This window comes from Kogia breviceps, chromosome 1, assembly GCF_026419965.1.
Source record: "Kogia breviceps isolate mKogBre1 chromosome 1, mKogBre1 haplotype 1, whole genome shotgun sequence".
Classification (NCBI taxonomy): Eukaryota; Metazoa; Chordata; class Mammalia; order Artiodactyla; family Physeteridae; genus Kogia; species Kogia breviceps.
The window spans coordinates 54,804,836-54,820,262 of NC_081310.1; the positions used below are offsets into that span (position 1 = coordinate 54,804,836).

The 15,427-nt window shown below is 38.6% G+C and overlaps 1 protein-coding gene across 10 annotated transcripts in view; it reads left to right on the forward strand.

Annotated features, from left to right (window-relative positions):
• Positions 1 to 15,427, forward strand: part of LOC136794050 (uncharacterized) — a 147,363-nt gene that overhangs the window by 74,407 nt on the left and 57,529 nt on the right. For all 10 annotated transcript variants that reach the window (XM_067031797.1, XM_067031786.1, XM_067031767.1 and 7 more), the window contains 2 exons: positions 850 to 905; positions 1,150 to 1,327. In XM_067031797.1, the coding sequence (XP_066887898.1) occupies positions 1,290 to 1,327 (38 nt within the window). In that variant the 5' untranslated portion in view covers positions 850 to 905; positions 1,150 to 1,289. The remainder of the gene's footprint in view (positions 1 to 849; positions 906 to 1,149; positions 1,328 to 15,427) is intronic.

The window sequence follows — 15,427 nt, forward strand, 5'->3', positions numbered from 1 at the left end:
GTGACAAATCAACATCAGGCTAAAAGATTCCTCCTGGTTCGAAGTTTACAGGTCAGAAATTTCAGTTAAATGTCATAGACTAATGGGCATCCTAGTGAGGCTAAAACCAAAGAGACTTTCTCTTTGTCTCCAATGCCATTGAGTTTCTGCTATGTTCTTTGGTCAAATTCTGTACTGGATTCTGGGAACAAAAATGTGCCTAGTTTCACTCTTCTAGGAGTGGGGGATTGGCTTTCTTTTGATATTGTTTTTAAATTTGGGGGATAGTGCTGTAAAATCAAATTGTATCTTAGTAACTCTTTAGACTCTTTAAAAGCATGGTTCATGAGAGACTTGATAAACTGATAAAACAGCCAAGGCCCTGCGAGACCCACACCTGTGTCAGTGACGGAATTGCAAGCTACAGATACTGAAGGAGCCCTCAGTCCCATTCAGGCAATGAAAGCCCTGTCACTGAGCATGAACCAAATGTACATTTGGGAGCATGGCTTATGGACATTTAGGACTTTGGATTTTTAACCCACAGTAACAAGGACACTTGATTTCAAACTTGGGCTTTAATACTTTGGGACCTTAATTCATAAGAGCGTTTAATGTGTGCCCTTTTAATTTCTCTGTGAAGAATTTGATACTGGCAAAGGTATACTTTCAAATTTGCAACATTTCTATGATTTCTGAATTGTATTACTGGATGCCTTTATGTATTTAATCTTAGTTTGTCATTTAACCTCATCAAATGTCTCTGGTTAGGTGTGATGATGGCTGGTAGAACAAAAAGTTGTTTCTGGTCATTGGATATGAGTAGCCTTGGAGTTAATTTAAATTAATGCAATTTCTCACCCATATCAGAGACTTCTGGGATGAAGCTCGAAGTCGTCCACCAGCAGTGCCAGGAGGCCACTCAAGTAAGTAGCCCCATAAAAGTGTGAGCAAGACTGTCCTGGTAAAGGTCTGTTTTTCCTGAAGGGAGAGCCATATTCTGTTAATTACAGGCTTAAAGGCATAGTTGAGTGGGTTAAGAGATTGAAAAAAACAGGGGGCCATTAGTGACAATTTCCCTTCTTGTTCCTATTGGTACCACCATGTGAAGGGAATTTGATTAGTATAACTTTTAACCTCCCTGCTCTTATATTCACTGACACTGGCTAGGTGAGGTGACCTACTTGATGGGCAAAGTTGGGAAGAATAACTGGCCATGCTTTGCTGAGCTCTTCTTTCCTTCATCTTGGGAGTGAGTCTGGTGATAGAGAAAAGTTCTCTCTGCTCCACTGTGGACACGCCCCTCTCACATGGGTTTGCCTGGAACCAACGTGCTGCAACAAAGTGGGTAAGTCTGGATAATTCTAGAATTCAGTTGACAGACTCACTTGGCTATGTCATGAAGCCCCATTTTCCAACATGGGCTCTAACAGTCAAAAGTGACATAATGCATGGGCTCCAGTGCAAAATGAAAATATAGTGCCTCTTGTTGAAACTGCAAAGAAAAAGTGTTGTTGAAAGTATTTGCACTGGGGTGCATAGTGTCCTCCCCACATTCATGTTCACCTGGAACCTGTGAATGTGCCCAAGTAAATTCTTTTTCAGATACAATCGAGATAAGATGACATCATACTAGATTAGGGTGAGCCCTAAATGGGTTCTGTGGGTTGTTGTGTCTTCTCTTTTTCATATATGTTATCTTTTTCAGCAGAAGTGTTAATATTGGGAAGTAAAATGAGTAAGCAAGGATATGATCAGATTCCTTGGACATTCTTGTTTCTTAAAAAACAACTGCTTTCTTTCTGTGTTAGAAGTAAGTTCAGATTCAAATGGAAAGCATGGCCTCCAGAGCTGTTAACACCTTGACTTAGTCTTGGATGTGACCAGTAGCACAGAATTCTGGTGGAACTCGTAAGACTCCAAATGGGTACCAGATAAGCATGTCGTGGAAAGCACTCCGTAAGCAGGGTGAAAACTAGATGTGTATAGGGCAGCAGGAATTGTGGTAGACACACATATATTGCACACGTCTCCTCTGCTTATGGGTATATTTTATTGTCCCGTAAACTTTACTTACAAAACGTAAGTTCAAAGATAAAATCATTAAGAATGTCAAGACAGCAATAGCAGAGCATCCAAGCAAGCATGAGGCCCTTCTGAGCGTGGTTCATCCCGGACTTGGTAAACTGGTAAAACAGCCAAGGCTGTGAGATATCCACAGCATGTCAGTGACAGGAGTCCATGCTACAGATATTGAAGGAGCCCTCAATGCCACTCAGGCCCTGAAAGCCCTGTCACTGAGAATGAACCAAAATATAAATTTAGGAGGCTAATTTATGGACACTTAGGACTTTGGACTTTTAACCCACAATAACAAGAAAACTTCATTTCAAAAGAAAGTGTGAGGTCTTCAAGTTTGCTTTGGTTATTGAGGGTCCTTCGTGGTTACATACCAGTTTTGGAGTAGTTTCTTCTATTTCTGCAAAACTAGGGGATTTTGATAGGAATTGCATTAAATCTGTAGATAGCTTTGTGTAACATGAACATTTTAACAATAGTTCATGAACATGGATGTCTTTCCATTCATTTATGTCTTCCTTAATTTCTGTCAATAATGCTGTAGTTTTCAGTGTACAAGTCTTTCATGTATTTGGTTAAGCTTATTCCTAAGTATTTTATTCTTTCTGATGGTATTGTAAAGCAATTGTTCTCCTAATTTCTTTTTCGGATTGTTCATTGTTAATGTACAGAAATGCAAGTGATGCGTGTATGTTGATTTCATATTCTGTAAGCCAACTTTGCTAAGTTGGTTTATTCTAATAGATTTTTTGTTCTAATAAATTTTTGGTGAAATATTTAGCATTTTCTCCATCTTTTTCAATAGTTTCCCTTTCAGCCTAAGGGTATCCTTAAATCTAGGGGACATTTTGACCTCCATCTTAGGCTTTCATCTTATTTCTCAACTTATTCAGAGTCTTAGTTAGTTAGTGTTCTCCTTATTGTTTGCCACTTTGGAGAATCCAACAAAATGTTCTACTCAAGGTGAGACCTCTTTTCTCTTCCACCTCTGAGCCTGAATATCACTTATTACTTACTTCATTCTCTTAGAACTTAGCATTCGAAGTTTAACTGGTGATCTTTCTTAAAGGAGGTCAATATGCTCACCGAATTCAAGACCTCTGGTGAGTTGTGTCAAGTGGGTAGGAATCATATTAACTTGTTGGCTGTTAGCCCCCCTGGAAACATTTCTAAAGTGGCGTTTAAGCTCGTTATTCAGGTTTATTGGACACCACATTAAAGAGTAACAGAATAAGGGTAGGCTGGTCTTTCCTAAAGCTGAGTTTATCCAAGGGTGACCTTGTAGCCACCTGCATCATGCTCATCCTCGTTGAGTCGTTGAGTGCCCTCAACCCCCCTAAACTGTAAATTCCTTACAGACAAGAATTATGATTTATAGCTCTTGTTCCCCTTCCCTATACCTAAACACGCCTAGAATAGAAGATGCCTCTACGAACAGGTGTTGCTTTATTTTAAAGTACATTAAGTACATGTATATGTTCATTTCCCTCTGGGAAAGGAGGCTACATTCTACAGGATTCAAATATCAAGCCTTTAAACTTCCTTGAACCCATAGATATATAAGTAGTTGCATAACTATCCTCCCTCTATACAACACTAAGATGATCATATCAAAATATGGTCATTAATTGTTTTAATTGCAAACAGATAATAAGCAAAGTGAAAGAAACTTCTTCCACCAAAGTAAAGGCCAAAGTTCAAAAAGTCAAATTAATATGGGATTTGTTACTATTCTAAATAGTAAAGAACACTGACAAGAAATATCACAGTGCTGGTTGCTATGATCATCTTTTCATTTTCCATTACAGATGTTTATATTATCTTCATGGGATTTCACTGCAGTTATCAAGGTTTCTTAATAGTCAAATTAAAAAACAAAATCCCGGGCTTCCCTGGTGCACAGTGGTTGAGAGTCCACCTGCCGATGCAGGGGACGTGGGTTCGTGCCCTGGGCTGGGAGGATCCCAAATGCCGCGGAGCGGCTGGGCCCGTGAGCCATGGCCGCTGAGCCTGCGCATCCAGAGCCTGTGCTCCACAAAGGGAGAAGCCCGCATACTGCAAAAAAAAAGAAAGAAAAGTCCCTCGAAATGCCAATACAAAGAAAAATGAGTCAGAACATAAAAAAATGTTTTAGACAAGTTGACAACATATATTCTTTGCTCGTTTCTCTTTTTGAGAGGCGTTCTGTCTTATTCACACCCACATGTACAATAGACTGAATAAAATACAACCCCATCACTCAATGGTGATAAAAAAAGGAAAGACAAGCTGGTTCCAGAAAATTCCTCTATTTATTCCTAGTATCTTGTTGCATCTGGCAAAAAAGAGCATTTTCAAATATTCTCTAAATTTTTGTATTTTATTTTATAATAATTAGACTTATTTATCTCAGTGTAAATATTAAAAACACATGAGAAATATTTTAACGTTTGGCATTTGACTATTCCTATCTATTTCCTTCATGTTTCCTTTGTGTCCTATGATGATCTTTTGGGATAGGCAGCACATACCATTCTCATACTCCCCAGACTCTACAGCCCCATACACATGCAAAATAGCTTGTGGGGATGTGTTAACATACACTTGGTTGAGGCAGGAAAGTACATACAGTAGTAGAGTACATAGTTTTCACGGCTCAACATTTTCAGTGTTTTTGGGAAGTAAACCTAGTTTGAGTGCAGGTTCCATCGATTTATCAAATGCATTTCAGTTATACCTAAGTATGTCCAGTAACATGGTAAGGCTATATTACTGGGAGAGTATGTACATGAGCAAGTGAAAAGACATCAATGAAAGAATATATGATAACCAAGAGTCAGATATAGTAAGTCAATCAAATAGAATGTAGATCCCAGAAACATATCCACACATATTAGAACAATTGATTTTTCGACAGAGCTGCAAAGCCAATTTTGAGGAGAGAGGATAGTCTTCTTGACAAATGGTGCTGGAAGCATATAGCACACGGATATTGTGCCTAGATAGCCATATGCAAAAGTATGACCTTTGATCCCTACTTCACACCATATAAAGAATTAACTAAATGTAGATCAAAACATAAATCTCTAAAACTTGAACAGGGATTCCCTGGTGGCGCAGTGGTTGAGAGTCCGCCTGCTGATGCAGGGGACATGGGATCGTGCCCTGGTCTGGGAGGATCCCACATGCAATGGAGCAGCTGGGCCTATGAGGCATGACCGCTGAGCCTGCACGTCCAGAGCCTGTACTCTGCAATGGGAGAGGCCACAACAGTGAGAGGCCTGCGTACCGCCAAAAAAAAGAAAAAACTTGGACAAAATCTTTTTGACCTTGGGTTAAGCAAAGATTTCCTAGAGATGACATCAAAAACAAGATCCATAAAAGAAAAAAAAGTGATAAATTGGGTTTCATCTTTGGAAGCCATTATTAATAAAAGAAAAGCCACAGGATGGAAGAAAATATTTACAAATTATATACCTGAGAAGACTTGTGTCTCTAACACATATATAACTCTCAAAACTCAGTAGTTAAAAATTTTTTTAAAATTAACAATATGGGTAAAAATATTTAAAAAGAGATTCTGCCAAGGAGGTGTACAGATGCAAATAAGCACATGAAGTTTCTCAATGTAATCAATTATTAGCTAAATGAAAATGAAAGCCCTAGGAGATACCACTACACAACTATTGTATGGCTCAAATTAGAAAAGTCCAACCACACCAAGTCTTGGTGAGGCAGTGTAGTCTTTTACACTGCTAGTGGGAAGGAAAATGCTACAGTCACTTCAGTCAATGGTTTGGCTGTTTCTTTATAAGTTGAACATACACCTACTGTATGATCCAGGCTTTCTGTACTTAGATATTTATGCAAGAAAAATGAAAGCATATGTTCATACAAAGTTTTGTACATGGATCATCATAGCATCTTCTTTTTTAATAGAATTGTAACAACCTCGAGCACCCATCAACAGGCTAATGAATAAACGTACTGTGGTATACTCATACAGTGAAATACTACTCAGCAAAGCAAAGAGATAAACTATAGATAGCCACAAAAATATGAATTACTCTCAAAATAATTACATTGGTGAAAGAAGCTAGGTAAGAGTCCTCACTGTGTGAATCCATTTATACAAATTTCTAGAAAAATGCAAACACATCTCTAACGATAGAAAGCATATCAGTCAGTGGTCACTTGGGGATGTGGAGGAGTGCAATGTGAGGGAAAAAAAGGGGCTTTATGAATGAGGCATAAAAACACTTGCAAGTGATGGATATGTTCCTTTTCTTGATTGTGTTGGCAGGTCCATGGGTATATGCACATTTCAGAATTTAAATTGTGTTCTTTAAGTATGTGCAGTGTACTGTGTGTCCGTTATATTTAACAGAGCCATTTAAAAAAGTCTAAGAAGAGACATTTGTCTCAACAAATAAATGTAGCAAACAGAAAAGTCAAGTACAGTATGATCTCTGTCAGTTGAATTTTCCTATAGTCTATTTCCCTCAAAAAATATATCCCAGTTCTTAAAAGAGATGGGACTCTTAATAAAAGGTAAAAAAAAACCCGGCAAAGCCATGAGCAGGGTGAGCTCCAGCTACTTTTCAATTGTGAGACACTAGGTGCACAGTGCAGACATGCTAGGATGTTTGTTCTTCCTGCCCAATATTTTAGAGAGGATATGAAACACCCCCGTTAAATGCCTGCAAGTGATGGCCAGAGTGGATTTGGGAGAATGATGGCTGTGATATGGTTGTGCCTTTGTAAAGAGTCTCACTCAGAATTTCCAGGGTAATTTTGGAGTCAATTTTTTTGTTTGTTTTTTGGATGATATATATGTCTAACTCACCTCAAGAATATATCCATGTAGACTTGAAGTTAGGGACCAGCTGGTGTAAATTTGTGTAGTTATCTCCTGACCTAACCTTTTAGCTTCTTTCTGTTCCTTGATTGTAGTTAAGCTTCATCTTGCCTCAGAGCCTTTGTATTTGCAGTTCCCATGTTTTAGAATTATTATTTCCAGAAAAATTTTGCATAAATGATTCCTTTCTATTCTTTGGCACTCATCTCTTAAAGATATTTTCCTTGACTGTCCTACTAGCCTAACTTAGTCCCAATTTATCAGATTACCTTACTTCTTTCACAGAATAATAAGAAAAACAAATATTATCTTTGGTGTCTCTTTGTATTTAGAGGAACTTCCTTCCAGAGAACTCAAGCCCCACAGTGACAGAGGTTGTTACATTTCTTATCCCTTATTCTGTGTCTTAGAACCACGTCTGGCATGTAGTAATCACTCGAGGTCTGTTGACTGTGTAAAGACTATGTGAGTAGATGAAGAGATTTGGAGTTATTTGAGGTCGCTCTTAATGATGGCTGGTGTTGGTGATTAAATTAAAATTGTAGGTTTTAGAGTTGGAAGTGATCTTGCTGAGTCTCACAGCTATGGCAAAACGCATCCCTGACAGATGATCAAGTCTGAGCTTGAATAACTGTACATGGAAGACTGTAACCAGGGCAACCTCCTAGCTTTCTTCAAGCAGATCACAACCTTCCATGGGAGTTTGCTCCCTATTATTCAGCTGTAATTAGGAGAAAATGGTTTGATTCACCCAGAATCATCTACTCTCAGTGTCCTTGTTCTAGTTCCTAGAGAATAGAGAGGACAGAGTTTCCTCTAAATTACATCCTTTGCGTTTGCATTCCTCCTTGTAACAAAATAAGCACCATGCTATGGAAAAATTCCCCTTGATTGTCTGCCACTTGTTGCTCCATTCCTTGTTAGTGTTTAGAAATAATGTGTCTTAATGTTCCACATTATAATTGATGCAGTACAGAAACAAAAGAGATCTCGGGGTTACATCAGAAGCAATCAGACAGATATTTTAACTTACCCTTTTAATGTATTTAATGCTGGCACTGTGAGGAATTGAGCAGTATAGTCACCGCGTTATTGCCATTGCTGAAAACATGTATTTATGATGAAATTTATGGTCACTTTGAAAGCATTAGCTGATGGGGGAATTGTCAGCTACATGTTAGAGCTCTGAGCATGTCTCAAAAAGTTGTGATATGAAACACCTCTGCCTTTTCTTGTATTTCTGTTATGTTCAACTATTTCATAAAAAGCATTCTTCATATTCCTGAAATAATGATGGACTTAGTTGAGATTCTTTGGGGTCCTAAGGGACCAACATGTGTGCATACTAGTGTCGAGTTACACAGAGCCTGGATGTATGGCTCTGGACAGAAAGCCCCATGGAGTCATTTTTTCACATCTGTTCACCAATGTATGTGAATGGCAGAAAACCAAATTTCTGGTTTGTTCGATCAAGGGGAGCCACGCTCCTTTTACTTCTGCTGTGACAAACAAGTAAAGAGGTGTAAAATATCTGAAAAGAGCCTCTTAGGGTTTGGTAGAATGCTTAAGTGGGATGTAGTGAATATACAACAAAAAGAAAAGCAAGTGAGTACTGCTGGAAAGCATTTTCAAGGACAGCTAACAAAATAATAATAGTAGTAACAACAATAGTAAGATTGATTTTAAAAGACTTAAGAGTGGCATGGATTCCTAACCACTCTACATGTATTAACTCCACGCCACAGCTCTGTAAAGTGGGTGAGCTTATTAAGCCCTTATTTTTCAAAGAGGAAGTGAAACACAAAGAAGTACCACTCCTGAAGTTGCACCACTAATAAGTGGTGGAGCTGGGGAAAAAAGATCCTGGCAAATTAATTTCAGAGTTAGTGCTCTTAACCCAGTAGGTTATGTCCCACAGGTAATATTTGCACATTTTGAAATCACTTTACAAATACTGTTTTTACCCCTAAAGTACACAGGGAATACACAGGGAAATTGGCATTATCATTATTTTTATATCCTTGCCAATAATCTGTTAACTTTTGGCAGGTCAGTATCCTTCCCCAGCTTCTTTTGTTGTTGTTGTTGTTGTACTCAGGCCTCTCACTGTTGTGGCCTCTCCCATTGCGGAGCACAGGCTCCAGATGTGCAGGCTCACGGGCCCAGCCACTCCCGGCATGTGGGATCTTCCCGGACCGGGGCATGAACCCGTGTCCCCTGCATCGGCAGGCGGACTCTCAACCACTGTGCCACCAGGGAAGCCCCTTCGCCAACTTCTTAAAAATGCAGCTTACAGTCCAAGAAAATAAGGGCTAATGAACATAAATGCCTTGTAAATCCAGTGCAAGAGAGCAACTAAAAAACTAAGGCCCCCAAGGATGTAAAAGAGAAAAAGCAAAAGAAAAGAGACGAGAAGCCCAAACCCTATGATTAAGCTCCACATTGTTAGGTAAAGGGGCATTTAATTAATGCTTCTTTAATACCTGTGCACAGAGGCATGGCTCTACAGAAGCCAAGGAGTCTCCCTTTCATCACTGATTCCTGGTATGCTTCTGGCAGGGTCACTTCCTTCTTTGAACCTCAAAGCTTTTCATCAATACAGTGAGGAAAATGGAACAAGGTCAGGTCTCACAAGCCAGCTCTCATGTTCTGTCATGTTATCTGTGAGTCTAGGTAAGTGCCGAATGTCTTTAACATGACAGATTATATTTTTTCTTAACCATTTCTCTCCTCCTGATTTTTACATAATTTCTAATACATACTAGAATAGTAGAAAAGAAAACATACCACACTGAAAAGTAACTGATACCCTAACTTTCCATTCTCCTTTCACTGCCAATTCAGCCAAAAGCCTTCTGTAGAATTCTGATGCAGACCATGAAAACACACTGTAAGTGTTGCAAAGTCTTTTCCATATTTGGTAGTCCTGTGATTTCCATTGGCAGAACTATCTTGGACTGTCATCTGAAAGTCTATCAGAAAGAAATTAAGGGGCTTCCCTGGTGGCGCAGTGGTTGAGAATCGTCTACCGATGCAGGGGACACAAGTTCATGCCCTGGTCCGTGAAGATCCCACATGCCGCAGAGTGGCTAGGCTCGTGAGACATGACCACTGAGCCTGCGTGTCCAGAGCCTGTGCTCCACAACGTGAGAAGCCACAACAGTGAGAGGCCCGCGTACCAAAAAAAAAAAAAAAAAAAAGAAATTAAGTAATAGGAATTCATATCAGTGGTATTGGAGAAAGAAATCCTTGAACTTACTGTGTGAACCTTCATCCATGTACAAAATCAACAAGAACGGTTAAACTTTAAAGGCCAACATATTTCCATGAATAGAAGGGAGCACATAACACAAATAATATACAATGCTAACATGTACATACACATATATACAAGTGGTCTTGAAATATATTCCCAGATATCAATTGGATTAAAATTTGGGGCAATAAAGCATTTTTTCTCATACAGAACATTATTCTTTAAGGCACATACAGACACACATATATGCCCTGCTGGCCTCTCACAGATTCAGTTGATTCCAGTCATGTCCCCAGTCCATTTCGCCGTATATTTATTCTCGAATTAGTGATTTTTGAACAGGTATTCATCTCTTTAGAAATAGCTGTGCCATGACCTCAGAGTACTCAGATTTCTTTTTGGCATTTGGTGGCATATGATGGGGAAAGTGATGAGTTGTATGACAGGAGAGGTACAAGGTGAACCTTAGAGTAAGTAAGACTTTATGCATGGTTCTTAATCCCAAAAGGAAAAGAGAAGGATAGCATCGAAACTCATTGAATAAAGGACCTCTTAGATGAATCAGCATTAGGATAATTCATTGGTTACTGACTGTCCAGTCAGTTAAGGTTATAAAGTATTCCTGAGTGACTGCATCACTTTATGAAAGGATCTACCTGACTATAGCTTTCTTTTGCTGGAATTAGTTTAGATGGCAATAATATGCATAGAGAATGGCAATTGTGAATTCATGTCTTCCCCAAATTGAAGACACTCGTTAAGGTACAGGTTTCCCCAAGACTGCAAATGATTTATTTATACTATACTAACTGAGACTGTGTCTTACCATTCTTGTTTGTTAAAGGTGATAACAAGGCTAACTTAGAGTAATAGCAGGATACTTAGAAAATACTTTCACATTAAGTTTTGTAAACAAAGTTCAGTGTTTACCCACCAAAAGCAAATCAGCTCATTTAGTATTTCAGGAAATGCCGTCATACTCTTCCGTTGCCACTAAAAGAATTTAAAACACCTCTTGGATATACTCCCTCCTAGAATGCCATTTGTACACTTATTCCTCATAGGAACTGTTATTTTATTTTATTTTATTTTATTTTATTTTATTTTATTTTTTTTATGTGGTATGCGGGCCTCACTGTTGTGGCCTCTCCCGTTGTGGAGCACAGGCTCCGGACGCTCAGGCTCAGCGGCCATGGCTCACGGGCCCAGCGGCTCCGCGGCATGTGGGATCTTCCCGGGCCAGGGCACGAACCCGTGTCCCCTGCATCAGCAGGCGGATTCTCAACCACTGCGCCACCAGGGAAGCCCGGAACTGTTATTTTAAATGCAAACTCAGAAGGCTCAGAATTGATACTCAGTATTTTTAGTGATCACATGGTTTAGGGTTTTCAGATTTGGACTCAGACTTGCATTTCAAGCATTGCAATCTGGGCTTGTTAAATGATTTCCTTGCAACCAGGAAAAATTCTTTATCTGAATCTGAAGTCCAATTAAAGAAATGTGATAGTAGTAATAGTAGATGGTGAAGCAGACTAACATAGCAGCGAGGGCAGTTGTGGACAAGTTACATTTAACCTCTCTGTGCCTCAGTGTCTTCCTCTGAAACTGAGTTTCTTCATCAATGGTGATAAATACTGGTACCCATCTGACAGAGTTATTGTAAGAAATGAAGGAATTCACAAATTTCCTAAAGGCTTAATGTTTGGCTAATTATTACTAAATGCTGGTAACTTTGAGTAAAACAATGTCCCTCTATTATTTATTATATCAAAATAGTAATGATAAGAGCCTGTCATTTTAGTAGTTCTATTTTTTGGTCATATGGTTTGGACTAACTCCTATTGTTTAAATGTGAAACCAAGAAGAAAAACAGTTGTATTTTGTTTTTTTTAACCTGGTCAAGGAACCCAAGTCACCTAATTCAGAAATGTTTCTAACTTGGCATCTGCTTTGAATCTGTCACAGCCAGAGAACGTTTATTGTCTCAGAAAGTGACAGCCTTGTATTTGTGTAGAATAAAAAAGAAGATACATGCTAGATAAGATACATACACCTTATCATAGTCACGCCACATAGAGTGCAACACTATTCCTCCTGGGTTCAAACATTGTGATCCAGAGCCTGCCATTGCCTATTATCAGGAGCAGGAAAGCATAAGAACCCTATGTGTTTGCCCTTAAGTTGGTCTACAACACAGACTGTCAATCAGCCTCTGATGGTACCCTCCCCATGAACAACCTTCTGTGCTCTTTTGAGCGTGCTCAGATGGAGTCTACCATCAGTGTGGTGGGAGTTTACTTCGCTTCAAGTGTGTCCAGGTTCAAGGGTGAAATTAACAAATACTAACCAAATTTGTGGCTGTCCAAACTAGGAAACTAGTTAAAGAATCAGGACAGGAAGAATCAGGCAAATACTCATTTGCCATCAACCCAATAAAAAAGCTTCTTGGTGAGAAAAACGTTGCCAAGGATGAAAGCCCAGAATAGTGCTACTTTAGCCTAACCACAGTGTCAACGCAAATAACACACATACACACAAATGCAGAAGGAAGCCCTCTTCACACTAATGCCCCAAAGTCCTTTATGGGTCTTCAAATTGAGCAGATTAGGTAGGTTGATGGTTGTCCTTTATGGAGTGGGTCCACCTAACAAGACTGGTTACTAACAGTATATCTCTGTTTTGTCATTTAATAGACATCCCAAACTTAATATACCTTGCAGTCAAATACACACATAGTCACTCAATGCTCTTCCTGTAGACTTTCCAAAACAGAAGAGGGAAGTTCCATTCTTCCTGATGCTCAGTTACAAAATGTGATTCATGTTTGAAGTTTTTCTTTCCCTCTCCTTTCACATCCAATACAGAAGGAAAATGTGTCAGCCCTATCTTTGAGATAGAACCAGAATTTGACAGTTTCTCGATGTTTCCACTGTTACCTCTCAGGATTAAAATTTTGTTGTCTGTCATCTTAATTATTATCCCTCTGAAATGTGTCCTTAACACAGTGGCTGGACAACCCTTTGAGAATCTACGTCAGAAGAATTATGTGACTTCAGTGTCTTCCCCTTCATCATAGTTGAAGCTGAAGTTCTTAAAATGCTGCAAAGTTGCTACATGATTACCCTCCACATTATATATTTGATCTCATCTCCTCCACCTCGACTCCTTGCTCAGTCTTTTCCAAACACCTTATACTCTTTAGTCCTTGATGTTCAACAAGTATAGTAGGCAGACATTTCCACTTCCTTTTCCCTTTACCTGAATTGCTGTTCTCTTGACTATCTACAGTACTCATCCATTCACTTTTTTAGGTCTTTTCTCAAACATCACCGTCTCCATTATGAGTCCTTGCTTGGATTCCCTGTAATAACCTGCAGCCCCACTAATACACCCTACCTCCTTAGAAGCCTCCCTTCTGCTGTAGAATCTGTTGAATGAATGAATGGGGTTAACTATGTCTAAATTTCCAAAAAGTAAACATCAACCGTAAACACTTGTTGAGAGACGGGTTCAGGGCATAAAGAATGAAAGAAGTGTAAATTCAGACCTTACCATTCACCATCCATTTCCTCAGGGTTCTGCTATGGTATATCTTTGAATAAAAAGAACAATTTGATAAGACTAATTAATAGCTTAAATTCGTTAGAATCCCAAACCTTTTATAGTAGAAACGTGATAAAAATTGTGTCAGAGATTCTCAACAACATGTTAGCAAATTGAAGCCAAAAAAGTATACAAACAATTATATACCATGACCAAACAGGATTTTTGTGAGGTATGTAAGTCTGGTTCAACATTTGAAAATTAATTAATATAATCCAACCAAGAGAAAAAAAGGGAAAAAAAACATATAAATACATGTGGAAGAAGCATTTGACAAAATCCAGCATGCACTCATGAGAAAAACCCTCCATAAACTAGGAATAGAGAGGAATTTTCTTAATTTGATAAATACGATGTACAAAAAAACCAATAGCTAACATCATACTTACTGGAGTGAAACTCAATGCTTTCCCACTAAGAATAAGCAGAAGGCAAGGATGTCCTCCTTTATTATAACTTTTCAGTAACGTGCTGCAAGTCCTTCCTAATGCAATAAGGCAAGAAAAGGAAATAAAAGGTGTACAGATTGAGAAGGAAGACATAAAACTGTCTTTGTTCACAGGTGACATGATCATCTATGTAGAAAATCTTAAAGAGTTGACCCAAAACTCCTGTAACTAATAAGTGATTATAGCAAGGTTGCAGGATCCAAGGTTACTAAACAAAAGGCAATTGCTTTCCTATATACCAATAATGAACAAGTGGAATAGGTTAAAAACAACCCACACTATTTACATTAGCATTGCCAAACATGTAGTGCTTCAGTATAAATCTAATAAAATAAGTACAATCTCTATAGGAGGAAAGCTACAAAACTGTGATGAATGAAGTCAAAGAATAACTAAATAAATGGAGAGATATTGCATGTTCATGAATAGGAAGACTTGGTATTATCAACATGTCAGTTCTTTCTGACTTAATCTATAGAAATTCAGTGCGATCCCAATGAAAATTCCAGCAAGTTATTTTATGGATATTGGCAAACTGATTCTGAAGTCCATATGAAGTGGCAAGAAACCCAGAATAGCTGTCACCTCATTGAAGAAGGACAGACTTGAAGGAATGACACTACCCAGCTTGAAGACTTATTATGAAGGTGCAGTAATCAAGACAGGGTGGTATTGGTGAAAGAACAAATAGATCAATGTAACAGAAAAAAGAGCCCCAAAATAGACCCACATCAATACAATCAACTGATCTTGGGCAAAAGATCAAAGGCAATACAATGGAGCAAAGATAGTCTTTTCATCAAATAGTGCTGAAACAACTGGATGTCCACAGTAAAAATAAAAATCTACACACAGACTTTATATCCTTCATAAAAATTAACTCAAAATGAACCACGGACCTAAATGTAAGACACAAAACTGTGAAAATCCCAGAAGATAACATAGGAGAAAACCTAGATGATCTTGGGTTTGGCAATGACTTTTAAAATATAACACCAAAGCCACATTCCATGAAATAAAGTTTGATTACCTAGACTTCATTAAAATAGAAAACCAATGCTCTGTGATGATCACTATCAAGATAATGAAAAGACAAGCCACAGAGTGGGAGAAAACATTTGTAAAAGACGCATCTCGTTAGGGTAAAGTGGCAACTTGCAAGCTTCTTACAATGTGCAAGTGGTGTAATTTATTTTGGTATGTAGTGTGAGGTACAGACTTTAG